This window comes from Myxocyprinus asiaticus, chromosome 35 (assembly GCF_019703515.2).
Source record: "Myxocyprinus asiaticus isolate MX2 ecotype Aquarium Trade chromosome 35, UBuf_Myxa_2, whole genome shotgun sequence".
Lineage (NCBI taxonomy): Eukaryota > Metazoa > Chordata > Actinopteri > Cypriniformes > Catostomidae > Myxocyprinus > Myxocyprinus asiaticus.
In genome coordinates this window covers 3,284,652-3,312,174 of record NC_059378.1, presented here as the reverse complement: position 1 = coordinate 3,312,174, position 27,523 = coordinate 3,284,652, and the positions used below count along the sequence as shown (strand labels likewise).

General features: G+C 37.2%; 1 protein-coding gene across 1 annotated transcript in view; it reads left to right on the top strand.

The window, feature by feature from the left end:
* The window catches only part of LOC127425791 (tau-tubulin kinase 1-like), a 63,377-nt gene extending 35,854 nt beyond the window's left edge, over positions 1-27,523 (top strand). Inside the window, exons 7-15 of the mRNA XM_051672039.1 lie at positions 3,294-3,359; positions 4,768-4,860; positions 4,973-5,098; positions 5,207-5,361; positions 5,870-6,074; positions 9,298-9,470; positions 10,446-10,989; positions 23,776-25,259; positions 26,219-27,523. Of these exons, the coding sequence (XP_051527999.1) occupies positions 3,294-3,359; positions 4,768-4,860; positions 4,973-5,098; positions 5,207-5,361; positions 5,870-6,074; positions 9,298-9,470; positions 10,446-10,989; positions 23,776-25,259; positions 26,219-26,636 (3,264 nt within the window). The 3' untranslated portion in view covers positions 26,637-27,523. The remainder of the gene's footprint in view (positions 1-3,293; positions 3,360-4,767; positions 4,861-4,972; positions 5,099-5,206; positions 5,362-5,869; positions 6,075-9,297; positions 9,471-10,445; positions 10,990-23,775; positions 25,260-26,218) is intronic.

Below are 27,523 nucleotides of genomic sequence, written 5' to 3'. Positions count from 1 at the left end.
GTTTGAATATTTAATAAGACTGCATGCATCAATGAGCAGTACCCCAGGCTTGGCCTGAGAGAGTGTAATCTTTTCGACCCTTCCCTCTATTTCTCACTCCCTCTCTCTCCTTTCTGCTCAGCTGAGTCAGCTGCACTTAGCGATTTAGACAGGAAGACTGAATCAGTCTATCCATCTATCCATCTATCTATCTATCTATCTATCTATCTCTATCTATAGATCAGTATGTCTGTCTGTTGCTCTGTCTATCTGTAGGTTGGTCAGTCTGTCTGTCTGTCGATCGCTCTGTCTGTTTGTCTGTCTGTCTCTCTATCTATCTATCAATCTGTCAATCGTTAAATCTATCTATCTATCTATCTGTCTATAGGTTGGTCTGTCTGTCTGTCTGTCTGTCTGTCGAAATTCTTCTTTTTTAAAACAGTATCCATTCTATGACACATTACATTTATGAGATATGAATAAAACATTTCAAGATTGCAAGACTATAAATAGCTTTGTGTCCTCAGAACAGTAAATGCTGCCTTTGGTGGAAAACATGTACTGAGTCATATGCTGCCATGTTAATTTGATAATATTTGTTTTATTATTTTTTTGTTGATTTTTTTTATAGTTTTGACCGTACTTAAGATTTTACTATGCTAATATTCTATCATTATAAACATTCTTAAGTACATTGCATGGAAGCATTTGTTCAAAGGGATAGTTCACCCAAAAATGAAAATTCAGTCATTGTTTACTCAGAAATCTTGAAAAAATGTTGTGCTCAGTGAAGTCATACAATGGCAGTTTATGGTGACCACCTCTTCAAGCTTCAAAAGAACACAAAAGTATAATTCAGAAGTCTAATAAATTATTCCATGAGACTCATGATTGTTATGAAAGCATACGATAAGATTTGGTGAGAAACAAACTGAAATCTAATGTATTATTTAGTGAAAATGTTCACTGACCGTTGATCTCCTGTGTGCGTTCACGATAGGACACAAGAGCAAAAGTTCACACAGCGCCCTCGTGACATTGGGGCGTTCATGCGAAAACTCATTTTGTTTATCTAAAAACAGGTCCTCCACAGCGATAGTGACAACAAAACACAACACAGCTGCACACAAAACAGAGAACAGAACTTAATAAACAGGTCTGAAGAGTTTCAAGTTGAAGAATTGATGCATTTCTATGCCCAGCCTTATTTTATTGAAACACCGGTATGTGTCGCGTCTTCTTAATTCTGCCTGAAGAAAGAGAGACTTCAGCAAAACCTCAGTCGGTAGGTGTAACATTCTCTGCCAATCATGTAGTTTTTAAACCGGCTCATGAAATGTGGGCTTCAATATACTTTTTGAGAACTATTAGTTAAAAAAAATAAGGCTGGGCATAGAAATGCATCTATTCTTCAACTTTAAACTCTTCAAACATGTTTTGTAAATTCTGTTCTCTGTTTTGTGTGCAGCTGTGTTGTGTTCTGTTGTCACCGTCGCTGTGGCAGACCTGTTTTTAGATAAACAAAATGATTTTCTGCTTAAGCGTCCAATCTCCCGAGAGGGGGGCTGCGTAGCTGCTGCTCTCGTGCACTCTCATGAACGCGCACAGGACAGCAATGGTGGGTGATGATTTCCACTATATAACACATTCGATTTCAGTTTGTTTCTCACCAAACCTTATCATATGCTTTCTGAGCAAGGCATGAGTCTTAATTTATCAGACATCTGAATTATACTTTTGTGTCCTGTTGAAGCTTGAAGAGGTGGTCACCATAAACTTACATTGTATGACACTGAGCACAACATTTTCTCCCTTTGTGTTAAGAAAAAGACAGAAAGTCATATAGGGTTATAACAACACAGGGGTGAGTAAACAATGGCTGAATTTTCATTTTTGAGTGAACTATCCCTTTAAGCTTACCTGATATGGTTTCTGCTTTTTCTTTTGTTTGACCATCTTGTCTTGTTTTTGCAGTTTTCGTTTTGGGGTTTTAAGTAATGACGTGCATGTCTGACGTATTTCTCCATCTGTTCCCTTCTCCCCACACACTTTCACCAATGGAAAGACTTTCATTGTGAGTCACTTCATTGAGTTTTTGTGTTTTACAGCTGACCTCTCCACTACTGAAATGAAACATATGTACAGAATATCAGTTCATCTTAAGTTGCATTTATTAATTTAGCTTCTTAAGATAATTTTGAATAAATGTAAATGCAGTCAATAAATAAATATACATAATATACTTGAAAGATTATTGATTGGCATATAAGACTAACAACAGGATACGCAATACATTTCGAACAAATATTACTTCGGGCCTGATATTTGTTAGAATGTCATTGTCTGTCCTATTGTTATAGACCACATCACTGTCAATAGATGCTTTGATTGTTTATGATGTATTTAAAATCTATTAAGATTGTATTCTATGTTGCAAAAAACATTTGATTGTTTTTGCCAGCTTTAGTGTGCAGGATGTTTTATTTTTTTTTAGATTCAATGGTAATAGAAAGTACCTTATATATACAGTATGTGTGTGTGTGTGTATATATATATATATATATATATATATATATATATATATATGGATAGAATACAATAGAAAAAGCATATGTTTAAAAAAACTGCATTGAAAGTTGTAAGCATTACATCATTCATTCTACATATGTTCATTCTGAATCATGTTCAAGTTACCTGCCCTTTTAATAAATAAAGTCAAATAAATTATTGTGCCATTTGTTTTTAATAGTTGATAAGCAAAAGAATGCATGAAATTAAAAACTGTCACTATAATTAGGCACAGTTATAGAGACTGTAAGGGAGAATTAACTACATCCAAATGAAACATTATTTGTTTTGTAACTAATATAATTTAGTTAATTAGAAAGAAATGATTAATTGACTTCCCACGGGGAGAGAAGCACACACACACTCACACAGTCTCAGACACACAGGTATGTTTATGTGTGGGAAAGGTGTTTACCTTTGTTGTGTGTTCAGTTTTTGGGTAGAACAGACTGCTTGTTTCAGTCCCTGGGCCCGGGGTCACTGTGACTTTTATTTCACTGTTTGTTCCCTCTCCTTTTACTACCATTAAAACAATAATAAATGTCATAATATTTCAAATTAAAATGCTCAGTTACTATTTACATTTTTGTCTGACTTTTAGATTTGTTTTGTTTTACCTACAGCTACCCTGTATGCTTAACTCTTTCATTTATTATTTTTAAAGTATCACAGAGGTCAGGAATTTGAAGCATTTATTGCTTTCACAGATTAAACAGATTTTCCTAATACCTTTTTTCATCTTTTAGCCCAGAACTGTTGCAGGATTTCGAGGGACTGTTCGATATGCATCTGTAAATGCACATAAAAACAAAGTGAGTGATTAATTTATGCCTACTTGCTGTACTATCAGTGTATATAAAACAATGTATTTTACACTCATCTAATTCATACAAGTAATAATCAGGGTTGGGAGGGTTACTTTTAAAAAGTATTCCGCTACAGATTACAGAATGAATGCTGTAGATTACTCAAAGTCAGTAACGTAATCTAAATACTTTGGATTACTTCTTCAGCACTGTTTGATTTTTTTTCACTTTAAATTCTCATTGAGAATAAAACTTTTGTAGTTCATCTTTGCACTAATATCAAAGGTCTTAATAGAGAAAAAGTTACAGTATGTTCGCGCCTGGCAACAGATGCATGTAAAAGAAATAGCATTTTAGCTTAGCATAAAGCTAAATGTTCACATGACATTTTACACAAGATTAACTATTTCTGCTGCTCCAAACTTACTTCAAAACCCCACTGAGTGTTCACAACAACCTCCTTTTCTGATCGTATGTGGATTCAGTTCATAGAACGAGGCAGAAAATATATTATTTGTAGTTTTCTATACGATGTTAAAGGCTACATTGGTTAGCATTTCTTGTAAAAATACCCTAACCGCATAAATAACATTGGCAAGACATGTAATCGTGTATTTATTGGATTTATGTTTCATCTGTCAAAGCGTTAATCTGTAGAAACACGATGTAGCTCCTCTATTAAGCTCCTAAGGGAACGTTCCTCAATGACATCATATCCACCTTTTCACTCACAACGGTGTGAAAGCGCTCGTATGAATGAAATCATAAGAAAGTGTTTCACCGCTGTTCAAACGCTCCGCAGATTGCATCATTAATATGGATAATTAATATGGATAAATGTTTTCCAACTGAACAGACTAAATATTAAAAGAAACAAATTATAATAAAAGGCAAAGTAATCTCTTCAGTACTTTTTCAGTGTAACTGTATTGTGATTACCAACGATTTCAGTTGTAACTGTAGTGGAAAACAGTTACTAATATTTAGTATTTTAATATGTAATCCCGTATATACATGTATTCCATTACTCCCCAACCCTGGTAATAATATGCAGTCAGTTAGTCGTTAGCGTAAAATAAACTCCAACAACGTGATCTTGAAGGGTTTTATTTTGTGATATTGACCGGCTCACGACTACTTACAAAATGAATAAACACATGGACATGAAATATTGATTTGAGCTGAAATTATTTTGATATGTAAGAAGGGACGTTGAAGTAATAAGAGAAACATGGAACTAGTAGGAAAACTGTCAATTATACAGCTTAGCTGTAATTATACAAAGCTGTTTGACTCCCGAACGCTGCAACTAACCAATCAGAATTAAGAATTCCTGAGAGCAGTGGAAAAAAAAAAAAGCAATGTTTCTTGTTAATTTTATTTGCATTCTTTTTGCCCTTTCTTTTTAATACAGGAAATGGGTCGGCATGATGACCTGTGGTCTTTGTTTTACATGTTGGTTGAATTTGCTGCTGGGCAGCTACCGTGGCGGAAAATCAAGGACAAGGTACTCTTTGAGTTTGCTCATTTGGTTTCATTAAATGTTTTTATATTGTTGTGTTGTTTATTCTGAATCAAACCACTATTGGTTATTGTATGTTGTTATCCATGTCATCTAGGAGCAAGTGGGTCAGATTAAAGAGCGTTATGATCACAGGATGCTTCTTAAGCATATGCCATCAGAGTTTAATGTCTTCCTCGAGCATGTTTTAGGCCTTGACTATTACACCAAACCCAACTATCAGGTATTTATTCTACTGCCATGTTAAACATTTATTTTGATTGTATTAGCAAATTAATGTATTTGTACGATGTTTCATGATACGGATTTAAGTGTCTTTTCTTGTGTTCAGCTCCTGATGTCAGTGTTTGAGAACAGCATGAAAGAACGCATCATCACAGAGAACGAGCCGTATGATTGGGAGAAAAGTGGGACGGACTCCATGATGTCTGCCACCACACAGAGTGCAACGCAACAAAACACACGGCCTACAGCAGCGATGGTTGGGTAAGGAGCGCATGCATGTGTGAACGCATCACATGCCACGTGTATATCTGTACATATTGTGTGCTTTGTTTTACTTAAGGAACTGTGGTTACATATATTGAATATTTGCACAAAAGATCCAAAGAATATTGGATTCTACTCAAAAGTTTGCAGCTGTTATCAGTAGGACACTTCTGCTGGAAATGTCACTGACGTATGCAGTTGTAGAAAAGCAGAGTTGTTGTAATGCTCCGGGACATGAAGAACATTTCACCATGATGAGTTCCCACTCTGACACTCTATTGTGAAATCTCTGGATGGCATTTGCAAAAAATTTCCTTTTTTGCTTAACTAAATAGAATTGCAAAAGTTGTATACATAACTTGTAAAATGTCAAAAAAATAAATATGTAAAAATGTTGCATGGTGCACAGTAAAGATAAAATACAACCATCCAGATCAGTTCTAAACAGACACATTTCTAGGTCAGCTTAAATTAAATGAACTGTGGTCTTGTCTTGGGCCTTTAGGGTCATCAATGTGACCCTAATGCAAGGTGACCATCAGAGAGAGAACACAGATGATGTTGTGCTGGACGAGCACTTGAGTGACCAAGAAAACGCCCCTCCAGTTCCCTCCGGACGGCCAGCTGATGGAAGCCAGTTACCCACAGATGCAGGCGGGTGGGAGGAAACTGATATCAACCGCAACAAACTCAGGATTAACCTTGGAAAGGTTACTTCAATTAATATATAAATATGTGGGAGACAGGGGCTAGTTGTCACATAGGGAAGTTGTCACAAGGGCTATATCTGAGATTTGAAGTCAAAAGTCCAATTGCGTTTTCTCTAGCGAACGTATTGGAATTTGGTTTCAAACACGTACAGTAAAAAGGTTTTTGTGAATTCTACCCACCATACTTTTTCACTATAATTTTTGGGGAAACAAACAAACATAAACCACATTGGCATACATTCAGGCAAGGGTCTGAATTTTTTTAAGTCATAAATTATTTAACTTATCAGTTGCAATATTTGTTATCCAAAACAGTGTTTTGATATTTTTGTATGTTAACTTTTACATTTTTGTTGTTTTGTGAATCTTTTTGTGCTTAATTGTTTAACTTACATTTAGCTTAAAAGCCTTAAATACGCTGTTTAGTGCTGGTGTCGATTTAAAGACAGGCTTAAAAATGTCCATGTCCAAACACACACAGAGAATATTTTAAACAGGTAATATGTTAGTAAACTTATTTGCTTACTAACCTGGCCAAAAAATAGTTGCATACTCTAATATTTCATTGGACCGCCTTTAGCTTTGATTACGGCGTGCATTCGTCATGGCATTGTTTTGATAACCTCATGCAATGTCACAACATTTATTTCTGTCCAGAGTTGCATTAATTTTTGGCCGAGATCTTGTATTGACAACGGGAGAGTCTACACTATGTAAAGTCTTCTCCAGCACATCCCAAAGACTTTCAATGTGGTTAAGGTCAGGACTCTGTGGTGGCCAATTCATGTGTGAAAATCATTCCTCATGCTCCCTGAAACACTCTCTCAATTTGAGCCCGATGAATCTTGGCATTGTCATCCTGGAACATGCCTGTACCATCAGGGAAGAAAAAATCCATTGATGGGATAACCTGGTCATTCAGTACATTCAGGTACTCAGCTGACTTCATTTTATTGCTGCATAACGTTGCTGAGCCTCAATCTGACCAATTAAAGTAACCCCAGATCATAACACTGCCTCCAGAGGCTTGTACAGTGGGCACTATGCATGATGGGTGCATTACTTCATGCGCTTCCCTTCTTACACTAACGCACCCATCGCTTTGGAATAGCGTAAATCTGGACTCATCAGACCATATGACCTTTTTCCATTACATCCATGAATGGTAAACAACTGACAAAGGACACAGGAAAACCAAGGGATTAAATACACAAGGGGCAAACGAGGAAACAAGGAACACCTGGGACTAATAATCACAAGAACCAATGAAACAAAAGACAATGACAAGAACTACAAAACCCATAATCAACACACAAGACAGGCAGGGAAACAATAAACATACATGGCGGTCCCTAGTGGTCAACAGGGTAATCGTGACAGTTACATAAAAATGATAAAGAAAATGCAAGATAAAATAAAATTAAAACCAATTTAGAACAAGAAATAAGAATAAAAAGTTATAAAATAAATAAAGAAGTAGAAATTATTAAAATGAATATAAAAGGAAAGGAATACAGAAATAAAATGATGCAGTGCAATCAGTAAGTGCAGCACAATGCTCAGTGAATAAATGCACAGCTAGACTTGTATGTGGCTACTGTTGGATCACACCTGACCTCTTCTGGAAGCTGGTTCCAGCTGCGGGTGGCATAATAGCTAAACGCTGTCTCGCCTTGTTTTGAGTGAACACTTGGAATTTCTAACTGACTTGATCCTAATGATCTGAGAGGTCTGTTTATATTCACAAGCATATCTGCAATGTATTTAGGTACTAGGCCATTGAGTGATTTTTAAATGAGTAATAGTACTTTAAAATCAATTCTAAATGTGACTGGAAGCCAGTGTAAAGACATGAGGACTGGAATAATATGCTCAGATTTTTTTGGTTCAGCTCAAGAATCCTGGCAGCAGCATTCTGAGTGAGCTGCAGGTGTCTAATGGAGTTTTTGGGAAGGCCGGTGAGGAGTCCATTGCAATAGTCCACCCTACTGGTAATAAATGCACGAATAAGTTTCTCTAAGTCTTGTCTGGATACAAATCATCTAATTCTCGCAATATTTTTAGATGATAGTAGGCTGATTTAGGTATTGCTTTGATGTGACTACTGAAACTAAGGTCTGACTCCAAAATGACACCAAGATTCCTTACTTGATTCCTTACCCTTGGAGACAAGATATGTGTTCATCTTGGGAATTTCGCCTTTTTTGCCAAATGCAACAGCCTCTGTCTTGTCATTGTTTAATTGATGGAAGTTCTGGCACATCCAACTGTTAAATTCATCAATGCACTGACACAGAGAGTCTATGGGGCTGTAGTCATTTGGCGACAGGGCTAGGTAAATCTGGGTGTCGTCTGCATAGCTACGGTACGCAATTTGGTTCTTTTTCATAATTTGGCCTAGTGGGAGCATATACAGGTTGAACAGGAGCGGTGCATGAATTGAGCCTTGTGGGACTCCACACTTTAGATGTCCACTCAGATTCATAGTTGCCTATGTTCACATAGTAACCCCTCCCTTCTAGATATGATCTGAACCATCTGAGGACCATCCCAGAGAGCCCTACCCATTTTTCCAATCTGTCTTGGAGAATGTTGTGGTCAACAGTATCAAAGGCAGCACTGAGATCTAGTAATACCAGCACTGATATTTTGCCTGAATCAGTGTTTAGCCGAAAATCATTAAGTATCTTTATGAGCGCCGTCTCTGTGATGTGATGCAGTCGGAAATCAGACTGGAAATTGGCCAAGTAGCCATTCGAGTTTAAGAATTTGTTCAGCTGATTGAAACCAACCTTTTCAATGACCTTGCCTATTAAAGGAAGATTTGAGATTGGTGTGTAGTTGTTTAATATAGTGTTATCCAGATTGCTCTGTACATTAATTAAGAATTTATGCATTTTTAATTCTTTTCAGTATGGGTCAAAAATGGAGGGTGCAGTTTCTTAAAACAATAGGAGAGTTAAAAAAATATATAAACTTACCTGTCCAGTTCCCTGAGGAGTAAAAAAGTGTGACAACTAGCCCCTGGTCTCCCCTATATATTCCAATAATTTTAGATATCCAAATATTTACATATGAAATGCATACATTATTAAAAATGATGGTTATGTTGAAGACCTATTGTACATTAAACTTTGTAATCCATTTTAAATATAAAGTCTATTTAAAGCCCATATACTATACAATACATTTTTACTAGGATTGTTTTGGGTGTTTGTTTCAGGGAGGTCAAGAGGAAGATGGTAACCGGGGAGGGTGCCCTATGTTACCACAAAGAGGAGGGGGAGGTTTGGACTCTCCAAGTGTGCAGGTGCACTCGCTCAGGTACCGACGGGTCAACAGCCCTGAATCTGACCGTTTGTCTGCCGCTGATGGGCGAGAGGGTTACGGGCAACGGTCAGTTTGAATTTTGAGGAATAATATATTTTTCCTCATTTTGATACTGTTATTAATCTGTAGGATTCTCTGTCTGTCCACTCCCAAATGAACCCAAAAATGACAAATCTGTCACCAGTTGGACTTTTGTTTTCTTCTGTGGAACACAAAAGGAGGTCTTAGGCAGAATGACAGCTTAAGTCACCATTCACTTTCATTGAATGGTAAAAAAGATGCCATGAAAGTGAATGGTGACTGAGACTGCCTAACATCTCCTTGTGTGTTCCTTGGACAAAGGATACTCATACAGGGTACAGTAAATGATTACAGAATTTAAATTTTTGGGTGAACTATCGCTTTAGGGTTATTCCATGTCAACTCAAACAGAAATCTCTGGCAAAAAATGTATATATTCGTTTTTGATAATTTGTTTTAATTGGTGAAAGAGAAACATAAATGATGAAGAAAGCCAAAATATTAAAATTCCATGGATCAATATTTGCTGAGTAATCCATTATTTTGTAGAGGGGGTCAACATGAGAATTTCCGCATATGATTTTGGGCAAAACTACAGGTCAAAAATTAAACGTAGAAAGATGGCAGCGTCATTATTTTATTTTTACTCAGAGATTGTTAGGTCTGTTACTAAAATCAGCTGACTCAAGCACCCACGTTGCATTAAAAGCCAATGGTGTGAGTCAACAAATGGGAAAAAACACTTTTTTCTGTTGTTTTTCCAAAGTTGGAGTGCTTACAACTCCTGAAGTATTATAGATATCTTAATATCCTTTTAGATTATGGTTCAGATCAAACTTTCCTTTTTGTATAATCAATTTCAAGGCTCTATACGGTTAAATCCCAGAGATATGGGGCTCTCAATGTGATCTCTCAATCCGAAAATGTTTGCATTTGGCCTATTTTCATTTTAAGGTTTTTCTTTGTACTTGTTGATGTGTCATATATCATAATACATTTAGTCATTTATTCCTTCCTCAGATCTCGAATGGACATCCTGGGTTCTCCCTCTCGGCACGTTTACTCCTCACAGCCTGCTCAGATGCTGTCTGTCGACGGTTGCCGTGGAGACCGCGGGCGTAACGAGGCCTCTGCATCAGTGGACCAGGAAGCCCACAGCAACGCCTTCATTCGCTCTGTCCCACTTGCCGAAGAGGAGGACTTTGACAGCAAAGAGTGGGTGATCATAGACAAAGAAACCGAGCTCAGAGACTTCCACCACCCGCCGGGGGCCGAGCCCACCACATCCGGCACCACGGATGAGGAGCTGGAGGAATTGCGCCCTTTAGAGGACGGAGAAGAGCGGTGGAGACATAGAGGGACGGATCCGTCGGTCAGACCCAAGACGTCATATGGAGACCGGACTACACGAGGCATGCTGCCCCTTACGGAGGAGGAGGTGTCTAGGAGGAGTGGGAAAGGGCAGTCGACGTCAGCGGAGAGTCCTGTGCAGTCACCCTGTCACTCACTGCCCTCCGGAAGGCTGCGGCGGAGAGAGTTAGACCCCAACGGACCTCAGAGACAGGTAAGATGATCCTGACTAACCTTAGTTTATATTTGATGGTGGTAAAGAAAAAACGAGGAGAGCTTGTATAACTGGTCTTTCAAAGTTGGTAATGATGTTTCTTTACATTAAAGAATGAAAATTCTGTCATCTTTTACTCACCCTCATGTTGTTCCAAAGCTGTGTGACTTTCTTTCTTCTGTGGAACACAAAAAGAGATGTTCAGCAGAAGGTTGGATACTACTATTCTGATACTAGTGAAACTTTTCGTACTGATGTCTCCTTAAGATGAATCTCTTATTTTGTATTATTCCTCTTTTGTAAGTCGCTTTGAATAAAAGCATCTGCCAAATGAATAAATGTAAATGTAGGTTAACCTCAGTTACCATTAACTTTCATCGCATTTTTTTCCCATACAATCATGACAGAGTTGTCATTTTTGGGTGAACTTTACAGTTTTGTTGTAAAAGCTTTTGTTATATCTCAGAAACTAATTTGTTCACATCCTACTTAAAGGAATATTCTGGGTCCAAAACAATTTAAGCTCAATCGACGGCATAATGTTGATTACCACAAAAGTTAATTTCAACTCGTAATTTCTTTAAAACAAAACAATAAATGGAGGTTACAGTGAGGCACTTACATTGGAAGCGAGTGGGGCCAATTTTTGGAGGGTTTAAACTCTTAAACCTGGAGCGGCCCAGTACAGAGAGAGGGCGCTATTCACGGAAATGTTTGGGGGGGTATTATTCAACAGCCACTTGTTTGATTGCCACAAAATAGGTCTCATTTTAAAGCTTATACACTTATCTTTACAATGAATTTATCTGATCTAACCAAGTGTAAAATTCTGCTTTTACATTTGCTGATAAAATAGAACTGCACCATTTTCAGAATTTGCAAATTTGCGATCGCAACAATCATATTTAGAACCAATAAAAAGATTAAAAAGATCACATAACCATGTGTTATATATCTTTGGAAAGGTCTTGATTAGTAGAATACAATGAGCAAATTTGTTTCACTCATAGACCAAACTACAGTGAGTATTAGCGTGAGAAATCCAGATGTATAATAAACAGATAAACAGAATTTTCATCACATTTTGGTTTATTACTTCATGAAAAATAAACATGATGTAGAGAATGGCATATTGCAACTTACAGCAGACGATTCTGAATCAAACAAGCCCACATTGGACGTTATATGATGTGTAGATCCGGAAATATTCCTAAAAGAGTGTCATGACAAGCTATCATGGCTAATCGCTAATGCCGTCTCTATAGCGGCGGTTTCTCTGGGATCGATTCACTGAAACACGATCCTTCATGTCATAGATGTGTCAGATCATCGTCATTGGATGTCTAGAGAGTGTTAGAAGGAGGCAGTTTCCACAAGTGGGCGCTCAACGCACATTTTTTGGAGTGATGGAATAAGGTGATAATATGAATTGATTTTCATTATTTGAGGCATATTTTTATATAGGTTTAAGTATTTTTATATTTTCTGAGATGTTTGCATTCAAAGCTTTCAGTTACTCTGTTTCAATGTTCAATAAAACACAAGAATACTTGCTTGTAGAGATTTTTGGACACTTAAGGTAATGAATGGCCACTTGCTTTCCAAATGCTATAACTTTTTATTCCTTTGTAGTAGCAACACAAAGGATTTTGTCAGGTACACTTGACATGTTGGGAAACAACACATAAGTGTTTATTATGTAAGATATTATGTCAAAAAACTACCACCCCTGGAGTCGTGAGTTCGAATCCAGGGTGTGCTGAGTGACTCCAACCAGGTCTCCTAAGCAACCAAATTGCTAGGAAGGGTAGAGTCACATGGGGTAACCTCCTCGTGGTCGCTATAATGTGGTTCTCGCTCTCGGTGGGGCGCGTGGTGAGTTGTGCATGGATGCCGCGGAGAATAGCGGACTTCCATTGTAAGTGTCTCACTGTAACCCAGATATTGGGGGGGGGGTTAAGAAAAGGAGGGATGAGTCAAAATAGTTTTTTGTGGTAAGCAACATTATGCTACAAATGCTGTTGATTGAGCTTAACTTGTACTGAATCCAGAATATTCCTTTAAAGAGCAAACAAGGGTTTTACAGGTTGTCTTGCTAGGTATAGATTCAGCCCTGTACATCGTATATTTAAATTTTAAATCAGTCTGTCTTAAAACAGAAAGCCAGGCTTTTAAAATAGGTGCTGTTGTCTCACTCCACTTTTTGCAAGGTGTGTGCCTAACTCTCTCTATCTTTCTCTCTCTCAGTCTGTCACTCTTTCATTCACTGTGTCTGACACACAGACTCATACCTCATCTCTTCTTTTCTGACCATCAAGCATTTGGTTTTCACATGATTTGCTACACTGTAATAGAGGTCGACTGATAGTGGATTTTGCCAATACCGATAACTAAGGTGGTGCAAAAGGCCGATAACGATTAATGGGTTTAATGGGCTGATGGTTTTCTAAAATCGATTTATCAAAAAATATCCTTACTATGAAGGGTACAGACATTGAGGCTCAAAATTGAATAAAATCCCGAAAGCAGTATATTATGCAACTAAAATCCCAATAATAACCAGACAAATTCAGATTTGGTGTAAAACACAGGACTATTAACTTTAAACAAGCCCAAAATACAGCAGGGACTCTTATTTTGAAATGACAGAGACTTGTCTCCATTGCAAGGCTCTATATATGCAAGTATTTACCAAATTAAACTTTTTATAGCCTATATATTCACCAGATGAATATATGTATATATATAGCAGTGGTTCTCAGACTTTTTTTGATGAACGTCTCCCCCTACTTCATTCTCTTACCAAAAAGAAAAAAACATAAAACACAAAACTCAATATTTGTGTTATTTGCTTAATTTGCTCTATGCAACTTTGATGCATTGCATAATTTTAAATTGTGTTAATAAATTCAGCAGACTTACACATCATGAATGTGAGACCAAACCTTGCGTTTCTTGAATTCAAGCAGATGGAGGGCTATATCATGAAAATTACATATTGAAAGTCACACAATAGTCACCTGTGCTTAAAAATCAAGATTTCCCCATAGACTGCCACACAAAATCCACCTCAAAACAAAATATGCTTCAAAATCAACCGTTTGAGTGAAACATTTGAAAATTGGCATGCATCATCTTTGGGTCACATGCTAACATATCCTTACAAAAGCGATTCGACAAATAAACAAAAATGGCCACCAGCAGCCAATCAATATTCAGCAGCTAATAATTTGTGTTCCCAATGGCCGATCATTACGAAATTTACAGTGCACTTACAGGTCACCAAAATTAGGCTGTATACCAAATTTGGTGAAAATATACCACAAGGTGGCGCTATAATGAGTTAATTTGCATTTTTTGCTAATAACTTCTTATTTATAAGGGCTAGAATCAAAATTCATAACATATATATCCGATTTTATTTCTACCCTAAAAATGTTCCGCCATTTTGGATTTTCTGAAAAACGTAGCAAACTCCTCCCAGGCCAATTGTCCGATTTGCTTGAACTTTTGCACATATCTAGAAACCATCCTGTCAAAAAAAAATAAAAACATTTTTTTACGTTTTTTGATTTGTCTAATTGTTTTGAAGATATAAGCCAATGAATTCTTTGGGTTTGAATTTATTTGTGTGCACAAGGTCCAGACATGTCAAAACGTAAAACATATAGACACCAGGATATTCTGAGGGCATGTGCTAAATTTAATAAATTTCCTCTTGTCAACAGCAAATAAAAATATTATTTATTTCAACTGTAATTGACAGATGAAGGATGTACTACCGATTTTGTCCACTAGATGGAGCAGCAAGTTAAGAAATTCAATGAAATCCTCTGACTTTGAGTTATTGCTCTTGTAATGTAATATGTGTGCAGTAAAAATAGCAACAGCTATCCAACAAATGAAGAGCCCTATGAAATCAGTTTTTCCTCAAGTTCAGTTTTTCTTGATTTAATTGTCCAACAATCCAAAATCTCATTTATGCATGGTAAATCAAGGATGTATTACCGATTTTGTCCACTAGATAGAGCGCCAAGATTAAAAATCCTTGAAAATCTTCTTTTACTTAACTTTTTGCTCTTTTAATGTGCTGCTGTCCAGCAATCCAAAATCTGTTTTCTTCTTTTTCATATTCTATTGTCATTCTGTTGTCATTGTAATAAAATTCTAATTTTGCAATTGTGATAAAAAAATCTTTTGGAAGAAATTTTACACAAAACAGCTCTGTCCACAGCATCCACAGGATCTGATGTGTCCAATTTAATTATTTTGGCCATGTCCTGGCCATACGTGCTTGGACACCAATGATTGCCGCTTGTGGCTATATTTCACGTTAAAGTTATTCATTTTCATATTTTAATGTTTGCCATCCCTCATAGTCCAAAAAAATGTGAAAACAATTCATCCCACTAGGGTGACAGAAACAAGCAGTGTTGGTCAGTTGTGTATCTTTTATCTAACCTTAAAAGCCAGCTTTGACATAGCAGAACACGCAAAAAAAAAAAAACAGGATGTGAAATATTTTTTCTGGTGCAATTTTTTATGAAATATTTCTGAATGTGTGGCAAAAACTTGCCCCTTATCTTCCGTTGTTTCGTAATATAAACAGTCACAGCCTTTTTAAGCTGAACTGAGATTGCTGGATTGTCTCTTTTGTATAATAGCCAAACCCTCAAATCATAACCCGATGAGGATGCTCATTTTCCCAGCAGTCTTCGCCTTTTAAAAAGCCACTGCTTTTGCTCGGCCTTTTGCTCAAAATCACGTTTGACACGTTGATTTCGGCCACGGAGAAAATACCTGCCGCTGGAGCCACAAAAGAAGAGTGAAAGAGGTGTTTGCGGTAAGCACAGCTTAGGCTAGTCCCTTCTGTACCTGTTTGATGAACCTACTCATTGTTTTCTTTGTTTTATCCATATTTACCCATTTTTGTATCTATGTGTGTTTGCGTTTGTATGCCTGATGATTCATTTTTAAGTTGTCCGCATTTACAACAATGGTTTTCTGATGATAGTTTGTTAAAAAAAATAAGAACAAATGTTGCATTTTGTGTCAGATTCTCTCGGCTCATTGTCTTGTACATGGAAACATACAGTATGGTACATTTTTTGAGAGGTGGATCTGCATCCAAGGAACAGCCACTGTGGAATAAAGGAGATCTCAATGTTGGCTCCCCCCCAAAAAAAGCAAAACTATCCCTTTAGCTTTGTCTCTTGTGAAAACTTGTTTCCAGGCAACCCATTGTAGGTCTGTGTAAAAAGAGAGCCATTTCTCTCTTTCCTGAGTGTTTGACATTCTCCTACTGCATGCTACTGGAGAGATACTTTAAATGTTACAAATACAAATCCTCCGTCGAGCTCACTTAATTTTAGCATACACTCTTTCTCATTTCATTGCAGTCGAATGAGGACAGGCCTCACTCGGGCCCTCGCCCCAACCAGCTCCGACGTCTCGCCTCATACGTCTTCTCGTCCTCCACATTGGAGACGGAGCAGTACCCTCATGCTGAAGGATCCTTCATCCAGCGCAGTCGTTCGGCCGAAAGCAGCCCGGCGCACGGTAACCTCCGCTCGGGCTCGAGACGCCACGCTCCCCTGCAGGCGCCTGGAAGTCCTCGCAGCCGGCACTCCATGCTCAACGTGTCCCGTCTGCAGATCCAGCAGATGCTGGCCAAACTGTTGAACAAAAACAGCTGAGGACAGCTGACATTGTCCCTTCTGGAGTGTCTTCTCACACACTGATGTGAAAGATGAATTATTCTTTTTTGGTGCTGATGCAATAACATGTTGAAGGCTGAAAGAATGAAATTATTTATTTAAATTAAGCAGGACACCTTTATTGTTCATATGTCTCACTTTTTACTAGTGAACAGATGCTTTCGTCATTTCAGGCACTCTGAAAATATAACGATGCACATTTAAATATGGTTAAACGTGTAAAAGGAATATTCAGGGTTCAATACAAGTTAAGCTCATTCGACAGCATTTGTGGCATAATGTTGATTACAACAAAAATCTATTTCAACTTGTCCCTCTGTTTAAAAAAAATAAAAAATAGCAAAAATGTAGGTTACAGTGAGGCACTTACAATGGAGGTCAATGGGGCCAATCTGTAAATGTTAAAATACTCACTTGACATGTTAACATGATTTTAGTGTCATAAAATCGCATAATAAGCTTTTCTATGTGAAGTTATAAAGAATATCACAACTTTGTTGCCATGGTGACATAATGCTGTAAACTGTTAAACTTTAAAACGAAAGCTAAATTATGATTTCAACAACTTTACAGCTCAAATAATACACAAGTTTTAACAGAAGAATTAATGTGAGTGCTTTTATAAAATGATAAGCTTCACATTTTTAAGCCCTTTAAGCTCAGATGGGCCCGTGAGAGAAAACAATAATCGTCAAAATATTAATAACTACAATCTTGACCAACACAAAATAGGTATCGTTTCAAAGCTTTAGGAGCTCTACTTTCCAATGCATGTAGGCCATTATGACCAAAACTGAACAAGTGCTTTGAAATTTGCAGACAAATCAGAAGTGTTCCGTTTTGATGTTTTATAAAACCGTACATATTATTGTAATCAGTAAAAACATCAAACTGATCAAATAGCCATGTGTCATATGTTGTTGGAAAGCTCTCAAAGAGTAGAATACAACCAGCCTGTTTTACTCACAGACAAAAATATAGCGAGTAATAGCTAAGTATATGTCTTTGACAATTATGTTGGTGTTGCTTATATGCCATTTTTCTGCTTATAACTTCACATAAAATAAAAGGAACATAAATTATCATATACCATTAATTAGAGGGTGTGATTATCTTTCAAATGAGCCCCCACACAAGGTAATCAGATTCATAGATCATTAGATAATCCACATGAAGCACAATGTTACATATGACCACCAGGAGATGGCGCCAAATACATGACACAGACTCAATGATGACTCAAATGGCACAGAATGAAACTCATTCTGTGAAATCTCATTAACATGATTGGGAACAAAACAAAAGCAGTTTTTCTGAGTCACCTTATTTACACCCCAGAGATATATATAATGTCAAATAATAAAAATAATAATAAAAAAAAGAAGTACATTTTTGGCTCAGTTGTTTTTTGTTTTTGTTTTTTCAGCAGTTTCTTAGGCTGAGAGTCTCAGAATGTATCATAATCTATATCATTTAAAAATGTGAAGTTTTCTTTATAATGATACCAAACAATTGACCCTCCTTGTTTTTTTGTTGAATTATAAGCCTGTCATTTTGGGTATGCCATTGATACAGGAAATCTTTAAAAACACCTTAAGAGAAAATTGGCCCCATTCACTTCCATTGTAAGTGCCTCTCTGTAACCACAATTTTTGCTTTTTAAAGGAAAGGAGGGACGAGTCAAAATAAATTTTTGTGGTAATCAACATTATGCCACAAATACTGTCGATTGAGCTTAACTTGCCCGGAATATTCCTTTAAACGCTACTGAGAGTATCAGTAAATCTGCCAAAATATTTGCTAAACAAACATACAAGGAGGTAGGAAATGTGTAGAACTTGATTCTACACGGAGATTCTGTGTAAATCTGAGGAGCCTTGGGAGTTCTGCGCAGGCCTGCAATAAAGATCACGGTGGATATTTGAAAGAATAAAGATATGGAAACGATTTACCAAATTATCTGTTGTTTGTCCACAGTTGAGGTGGTGTACGTGATTGCATTTCTTTAGTCTTACGTGACTCACATTTTAATATGCAAGTTATTGTGTTGTATACCATATAAACAATCAAAGATATTTTTTGTCATTTCACACTTTTTTATTTTGTAAAAGCATTGATGATCACCTTCTGAACAATTATTCAAAGTTTATGTTTTTTACATACATTTTATTTCATGCTCTAAAGGTGCTTTGCCTCGTAAGGAAAAGTTATGCACGTTGAATGAAAGGGTTTTAAATGTGAAATGAAACCACAGGAAAACAAAGAGGACAAAAAATAGTACAGCACTTTTATAACCGATTAATGGCATGCTAATCTTCCAACTTTAGTCAGCTGTTGTGTTCCAGGAATAAATGAGAGATGCACATTTGGTTTCTCTACTACTGATTAAAGCCATAAAGTAAGCATAAGCAAAAGTATGAAAGTAGCATCCATATAATGACACCCTTTTATGGAAATTTCCCATGTTTTGTTTTCTTTCGTTTCGGTAAATGTGTAGATTAAACCTTTCACATATTATATATACACTACCGGTCAAAAGTTTTGAAATGTTTCTCATGATCTTAAAAATCTTTTGATCTGAAGGTGTATGCTTAAATGTTTGAAATTAGTTTTGTAGACAAAAATATAATTGTGCCACCATATTAATTTATTTCATTATAAAGTAGAGTAAAGCATAGAGTTTCAAATGCACCAAGTAAGCATTATATCTCATTGAATACCTCTTGGGTTTGGGGGTGCACAGAGTTCTGTGTTGTAGTTAAGGCTGTATGTTGTTGAGTAGCAAAATCTCTGAATGTGTGTATGAGTACTGTATCTCACTATTGCACTTTACAAAGAACATTGAATTGGAGCCATAGCGATGCAGAACAAAACATGTATAAGATTGCAATAAGACATGACCAGTGGTTTTGAATTGAGATTTTGAGTGCTACACTTCCACCGCTGTTCTTTTGAGAGGGATCACTGAAAATAAGGCCATATTCCAGAAAACATTTTCTAAATTAGTAGAGCGTAGACAGAAAGCTACTGTATGAATAGGACCTTTGTTTAATAGTCTTACTTGTTTTGTGCTGGGAAATCTACATTTTATGGGTGTCAGATGTTGAAAGTACCAAGGTCCTTGCAGTGCTATTGTGGTAACAGGCCCCCTTTAGGATTATTTATTTATTCAAGTCAGAAAAGTGGATGAAATGGTCATTATTTTGTTTGAAATACATGGAGCATTTCCTTTATTTTATTTAAAAATTTGTCTACAGTATATTTTTTTAAACGACTATTATTTATAAATATAAACATTTATTTTATTTTTGCAAGCAAAGTGTTTAGAAGCTCTGTTTGAAACATGGTAGATGGGAAATTAAGAAAGAATAAAAACCAAACATGGGATTTCAGAAAAAGCTTATGCAAAAATCTGTTTTTTTTTTTTTGTTCAATTTTGTTTCTTGTGTGTAATGCACTTGTATATGATGGCATTTGCTGAATTGTGCAACTTTAGTGAGTAAATACTGAGCATTAAAACTGTTGGAACTAGAGGTAGACCGATGTATCATTTTTACCGGTTAATCGGTGCCGATAGTTGTTTTTTGGACCTATTGGTTATCTGCAACAATCTCCACCGATAGTTGTCGATAGTTTTTTTAAATATATATTTTTTACATTTCTCATCAGTAAACCTCATCTTGTGAAATATATATATAATACAAAACTCTTTATCTGGTGAATATATACACTATAAAAAGCTTCATTTGATAATTACTAACATATAGAGCATTGTAATGGAGCCAAGTCCCCGGTGTATTCCGGGCTTGTTTATAATTTAACCCCCAGTGTTATGCACCGACTCTTAATTTTTCTGGTTGTTATTGGGACTTTGGTTACATCCTAAACTGCCTTTGGTATTTTATTGTAGCCTCAATGACTGTGCCTCTCATAGTAAGGAAAGACTACGAAATATTTCATCATTCTATAAATCGATTTTTAAAAAAGCAATCGGATGATTAATCGGTTATCAGTCGATTAATCGGTTATCATCCTTTTCTGCCAACTTTGTTATTGGCAAAATCCATTATTGGTCGACCTCTAGTTAGAACACGACTGATGAATTTTAAAAATGACTGTTGGTTTTGCACCACTGTTTTTAATACGTTTCTGGTACTGTCGTAGCCATGGCTTCTCACATGAATGTACTGTTTATATAACCAAACAGGCTGCTAAATCTTGCACTTGTTTTGCACATATGCTTTCGCGAGTTTTACATTAATGTCTTGGCACTACTTTCACAAAAATCACACATTGACATTCCCGCTACAAGAAAAGTCTAGATCAATGTTGAGATCTGTAAGACATATGATTTTTTTGCATGACTAACAAATGTTGCTCTATGAAAACAAATAGTGATGTAAAACAATTTTATATGGTTTATATGGCTTGTGTTGCCACGGATGGTCTGTTGGTCAGTGATTTACATATAATGTAATCAACGCAACTTTGATCATAATATTCAATTGACAATATTCAAAATATTTAAACAGAGACAAATATCAAATTCACTTCTTTTAACTTCTAAGACCTCATACTTGTTTTTGAAGATTTCAGTTTCTTTTAGTTTTTATGTACTGTTTACAAGATTTGCTAAGGCCTTCTTGCATGTTAAATACCAAATAAAGATTGTGTAATTTAGTCCATCACACCCCACAAACACTGCAACTGCTCTTATATCTAATGAAAACTCATGAGCAGTTGAAAGTTTTACTTTATGCTTGTACACAATGCCTTTTGTCACAATAACACCTTTTATATGTGCATGTTGTATGATATACTGTCGATTGCAGGGTCATTCTATATAATGTATGAAGGGAGATTTAATAATTTATTGGTAAAAGTCATTCCTGTAGGGAGTGCAAATCTTAGCTCGGTGCTGTGAGAAGCTTCAGATTATACAGTTAACTGTAAACAAGTTGATACTGATATACGCAGAAAAGCAACAATGTACATAGAGCATCAATTAAGACCCTTAAGAGGAGTTTATATAGTAAGTACTGGCTGCGATTGATATTCAATGTGTTTACAATTAAAAACATCTATTTGTCCATGGTAACAGCACTAATTTAAAAGTGTGCGCTGTAAAATAATGAAAAAAAGGTTAAAAATAGGTTGCAGAAGGAAATGATATGTAAACTAAACTGATTGAAATCTGTTCATGTACAAATAAGCTTATAACCTTTTCTATCACACTATCACTGTACAGTAGGCTTGTAATATTTACAAATAAAGCATGTATTTTAAACTTTTTTTTAATAAGATACATGTATAGTATATATCTAAGAAAGAGAAACTGAATTAATCCTGTATCTGTAAAAGCATGTAATCTGGTTGGTTTAAGTCTGTATGTATTGTATAGAAAACCTGTATGTTGGGATACACTTGAAAAAAAAAAGCTAAATATGATTGGCTGCTTTAAAAGGGAAAATTCTTTAACACATTTTTGTGCCTTTTTTATGTATGTAATTTAGACAATCTTGAAAAGCTTGTGTACAATTTAAACAAAATTAAACTCTTTGAGGGAAAATTGGTTGTATTGTTTGATTGTATAGTTTATTAGGAATCATCCACTAAAAAAGCGTAAATAAAATAATTTGCAAAAAACTCAAAAGTAATTTTCCCCTGTATGTATGGTTAAAGGGCTAGTACACCCAAAAATGAAAACTCTGTCATCATTTACTCAGTCTTACGTTTTTCCAAACACATTTCTTTATTCGGTGGAACACAAAAGGCAGCATGTTAGCCTCAATCACCATATACATTCATTGCATATTTTTCCATACAGTGAAAGTGAACGGTGACTTAGGGGCCGTTTACAAGACAACATTTTCAACTAAAAATGGAAAACTTTTTATGCGTTTTGGCTGTTCGTTTACGTGACAACGGCGTTTTGGGGCCTGAAAACGCAAACTTTTGAAAACGGGTTTCAAAGTGCAAGTTTTTGAAAACAATGCTGTTATCGTCTCCATGTAAACATATAAAAACGCAAATTTGTGAAAACGATGACATCATGCGCACGCGTATTACGTGTTCAGTCTATAGGCATGCCCGCGAGTACTTCAAAACGATGCGCGAGACATTCAAAACTACAATGGCGGACTACAGGGCTGTGTTTGTGCTACTCAAGATTTTGAGTTTATTGACGCTTCTCCAGCGAAGTGTAGATTTACTGCAACACTACTACGACCAGCGATCGCCATCTTCATTGTTTGTATTCATGTGCGCATGTGCATAGTGTTTCTTTACAAAGTGACATCGCCAACTACTGGCCTGGCATGCATAATACAGCATTTTTAGTCATTTTCGTGGATCCGTGTGAACGGGGATCGTTTTGACAACGTTGTTGTCTGTATGCGAAACTTTTCAAAAACGCAAAGGAAAAACGTTTCTGTTTTTAGTACATCGTTGTCGTGTAAACGTACCCTTAGGCTAAAGGCGCAGTCACATTTACCTTTGCACAGCGAACACAGAGGTCACTGCCAAACCAAGCAACTTCCTATTGGTCAATGCTGCGAAATTCGCCTGCCAAAGTTCACCAAACTTAAACTCTGCACGAAATCCGCAAGGGGAAATTCTTCGACACCAGAAGTCCATCATGAACTTCATGAACGCACGGATTCCCATTGAGATGACGGAATTTCGCCGTGCAAAGGTAAATGTGACCGTGCCTTCTCATCTCCTTTTGTGTTCCATGGAAGAAAGAAATTCATACAAGTTTGGAACAACGTAACTCTGAGTAAATACATGAGCAGAACAAATTTGTGTGTAAATCGTTAGCAAAATGATGCTCACGTAAATTGTCCCATTCAATTCAATGGGACAATTTACCTAAGAATGCATTTACACATACATTTGTTCTACTCATGTTTCATGAATAAGGCCCATTTTGTTTTCCTGAAAGTTTTTGTTTAGTCATCACAGAATGTCATTGTCACATTTAGTTTCTTTTAATGAGACCTGACATTGTCTCACTCAAATAGTAATCTAGTGGCAGATTTGTAACTTGTATGTGTGTGGCATCTTTCAGGTCTCTGCCCCAAGTGAGCCTCTGTTGTCACCAACTGACTACAGGACTAAATCATCATCCTCAGAGAAGGAGATGTTCCATATCCTTCCTAAACTGCACGCTAAAAGAGCTGACTTCCTCACCGTCATGCTGACAGGTAGCCTGCATCAGTGTCGGGCCTTCACAGCAACACCGCCAGAGACTCAGGATGAAGGACCTAGAGATGACGACGTCACAAAGAGCGAGTCCAGTAGTGGAGTGAGCGAAAGGTGTACAGAACGTAGTCAAGATGGGGCTCCATCCACCTTAGTGGCCGATGATCCTCACAATCAGCCGAAAGAACCGGGTTCGGTGGCTGATGTAGATCCTGACCAAGAGGATGTCTCAAAGACCCTTGTTCTGTTTTCACCAGGAGACATGATGAGGTCTCCAAATGCCATGAATGGCACTGATGTGGATCAGGGTATGGCAGGTTCTAATGCTCCTCAAAATGAGCTGTTGAATAATGGTGGTCAATTAGAGGTCCATTTTCAGGAGGATATAAACCAGGTGCAGAGGCCCTCAGATGACCTAGACCCATCCATACAGATGTCTAAACCGGTGGTAACCATGTCAACAACTCTAGTGGCCTTAGGCTCATTAGCATCGCCCCCCTTCTCCAAAGTGGAGCGCACTTTTGTACACATTTCTGAGACATCCCATCTGAATATCATGTCTTCCCATGGTGCACAGGTCAGAGAAGGTGACCCTGAAGATCTAGCCATTGCTGAGGACGTTCAGATGAAGGTAAATTCAGTCCTTTCTCCAGAGCCAGGAGTCGTCCTTTCTGAAGTCACCTCTCAGACCCCTACAGAAGTGCCTCAGGTACTCAGTGTTCTGGACGTATCTTTCCCAAAGGAAACTTCTGACAAACAAGAAGGTCTTACGGTTCTCATCTCCTTAAAGTCAAGGGAACCCCTCCAGCAAGATTCATCAACTGATGGAAAACTGCCACCAAAAGAAGAACATCATGAGGAAAAGCCAGTACCTGAGAATGACACATGCGGTATAGGACTTTCTAAAAGTCCACGGACAAGGAGCAAGAGTCGCATTCCTATCCTGGTCTCAGAGGAGGACGTGGGATTGGAACAATCCCATTCCACCAAAGAACGACTGCGAAGAAGAGCGAGTCAGCAGGACTTGGTCCGTTTGGCTGTGGAAAGACAGCGACAAGAACGATGGATGAGACTGAATTCCAGGACTTCATCCTCGCTGTCTTCTGGAGAAGAGCCCAAGAGAGCCTCAGAGACTCCTTCTACTATGGGCTCAGAGGAGGATGTTCATGAATCTGATGATTCCCTCAACAAGCTCAAGAAAGAGGCTGAAGAGAAAAACAGCACTGGGTGGAGCAGCAGGATCCCCAGACCCGTCACCCCAATAAGGAAGCCTTTAAAACTAGTGGTTGTAGCCCCTGTTATCCTACCAGAAGCTGGCACTACGAAATTAGAGCAAAAATCAAGCAATGGGTAAGACTTTGGCTTTAGAACTAGTTTTATATAGTATAACTCAGTTTTCTGCATTGTTGTATTTTCAGCCTGATCTCATGAAAATTATGTGACTGTGAAAATTGCAACATTGTTTCACAGTGACATTATGTGGTTCCTTTCATGTATCGCAGTTATCGAGTTTTAAATCAACTAAACCGACCCTTCCTACCCTACAATGCATCTGGAAAGTACTGACAGCGCTTCACTTTTTCCACATTTTGTTATGTTACAGCCTTATTCCAAAATGGATTAAATTCATTATTTTCCTCAAAATTCTACAAACAATACCCCACAATGACAACATGAAAGAAGTTTGTTTGAAATCTTTGCAAATTTATTAAAAATAAAAAATGAAAAAAATCACGTACATAAGTATCAAATCAAATCAAATCAAATCACTTTATTGTTTAAAGTATTCACAGCCTTTGCTCAATACTTTGTTGAAGCACCTTTGGCATCAATTACAGCCTCAAGTCTTTTTGAGTATGATGCTACAAGCTTGGCACATCTATTTTTGGGCAGTTACTCCCATTCTACTTTGCAGGACCTCTCAAGCTCCATCAGGTTGGATGGGGAGCGTCGGTGCACGTTAAACGTTAAACCTTAAACCTAAACCTAACCGATAGTGTCATAAAAGCAAATGCAAGATGAAAAACGCAATTGCGGATGCAACCACGTAATATTTTGGTGCTTCTATGACACTTTCGACACATGTATCAACTCGTGTGCTCTTTGGGACTCGTACCCCGGTCCTTTGCGTCACAAGTGCAACGTGAAACTGGAAACTGCTGCGATACGTACAACTAGCCACATAAAAATCATTACAGTATTAACAAGATTCTGAGACCAGTTTGTTTATTTTTAAGTTTAACCTGTTCAGCAAGAACTATTTATAACATTTATAAACTGCTAAACTAAATCTTTTTCATTCACCTTAGCACAAAGGTTGAATCGCAAACAGGATCAAGCACTCCACAACTCCACACAAGATCGAAATCGACACTGTCCTGTTCAACCGTCCCAAGTGGAAGTAATCGCATGCCTCTCTACTGCAATCCTGCGACATCTCGTCGCAGCTTAAGCACTGCAAACTGCACTTTCCCCTCCACCCGCTTCACTAGCCCCTCGCCCCAGAGGTTTCCCCTGCGAACTGCGGTCAGTGAATCGCGCAAGCAGCCATTTCCCCTTCGAGCCACTGTGGAGCTTCCGCTAAAGTCTAGGACTGCTTGCAGTGGCACAAAACAATCCACCAATACAGCTGTGAGGAATCGAATCAAAGCTTCTGCTCCTTTGAAGAACACAGTTCCCGTGAGAAGGGAAAAAAGCACAAGCAACAATGCAGCTGCAGCCAGATAAGACACTGACTGCTGTTTACTGCTGTCATTTTCCTCTCAATTACTTGAACATATTGCCTCAAAAGTGTATCTTCCCCTATTGACCAAAATAACCCTTTTAATTATGTTCTTCCTAATTAATGAATGACTTGTTCCCACTTTGAATTCTGCACCAAATATGTTGTACTATATGATTACAGAACTTTCACACATTTAGCTAACACGGTGCTATACTGTATACGTACTGTTGTGCATATTTAATTAAATATTTGGTTTTTGAAGGTGTACTTTATAATTAGTTAGATACGACATTGTCTTTTTCCCTTATCAAACATGGTAAATTGCATTGACAATACTATAAACCGCAGGCACATGGAACAATGTAATATCTACCACATATCCATAGACAACACTGCACAAATGTCCTCTGGTCTGCAGCTAGGCCCACTTTGTAAACCTTGTGACAATGGGCATGCCTTGTCTTTAGCTTGTTTCAAGTGTTGGAATATACTGCTGTATGCTTGTACATATTCTTTACAGTATTTTGAGCAGAGATCTCTTTATTTTATTTTATTTTTTCAGGCAAAAGAAATGGTAAAGTATTTAGTTCTAATTTTGTTAAAGGAATATATTGTTGGTTCCACGCCGAGTTGTCTCTGTTTCTAAGCATGGCAAACATCACGCATTATTTATTGTCAATATTAATTATTTCTAAATGAAAAAGTCCCTCCTCTTTTGCTCTTATTACAATGGTGAAATTTTTGTTGTAGCCGAGAGCATAAAATGATCAAGTCTCAATTAAGTGTTATGTTGTTGTTTCTTTCAAGTCCTTTTTCACATGACAGTCAAATGTATTATTTGAAAGAGCCAACTGCATATAAAATAGTTTGAAATAAAAAGTGAAGCTTT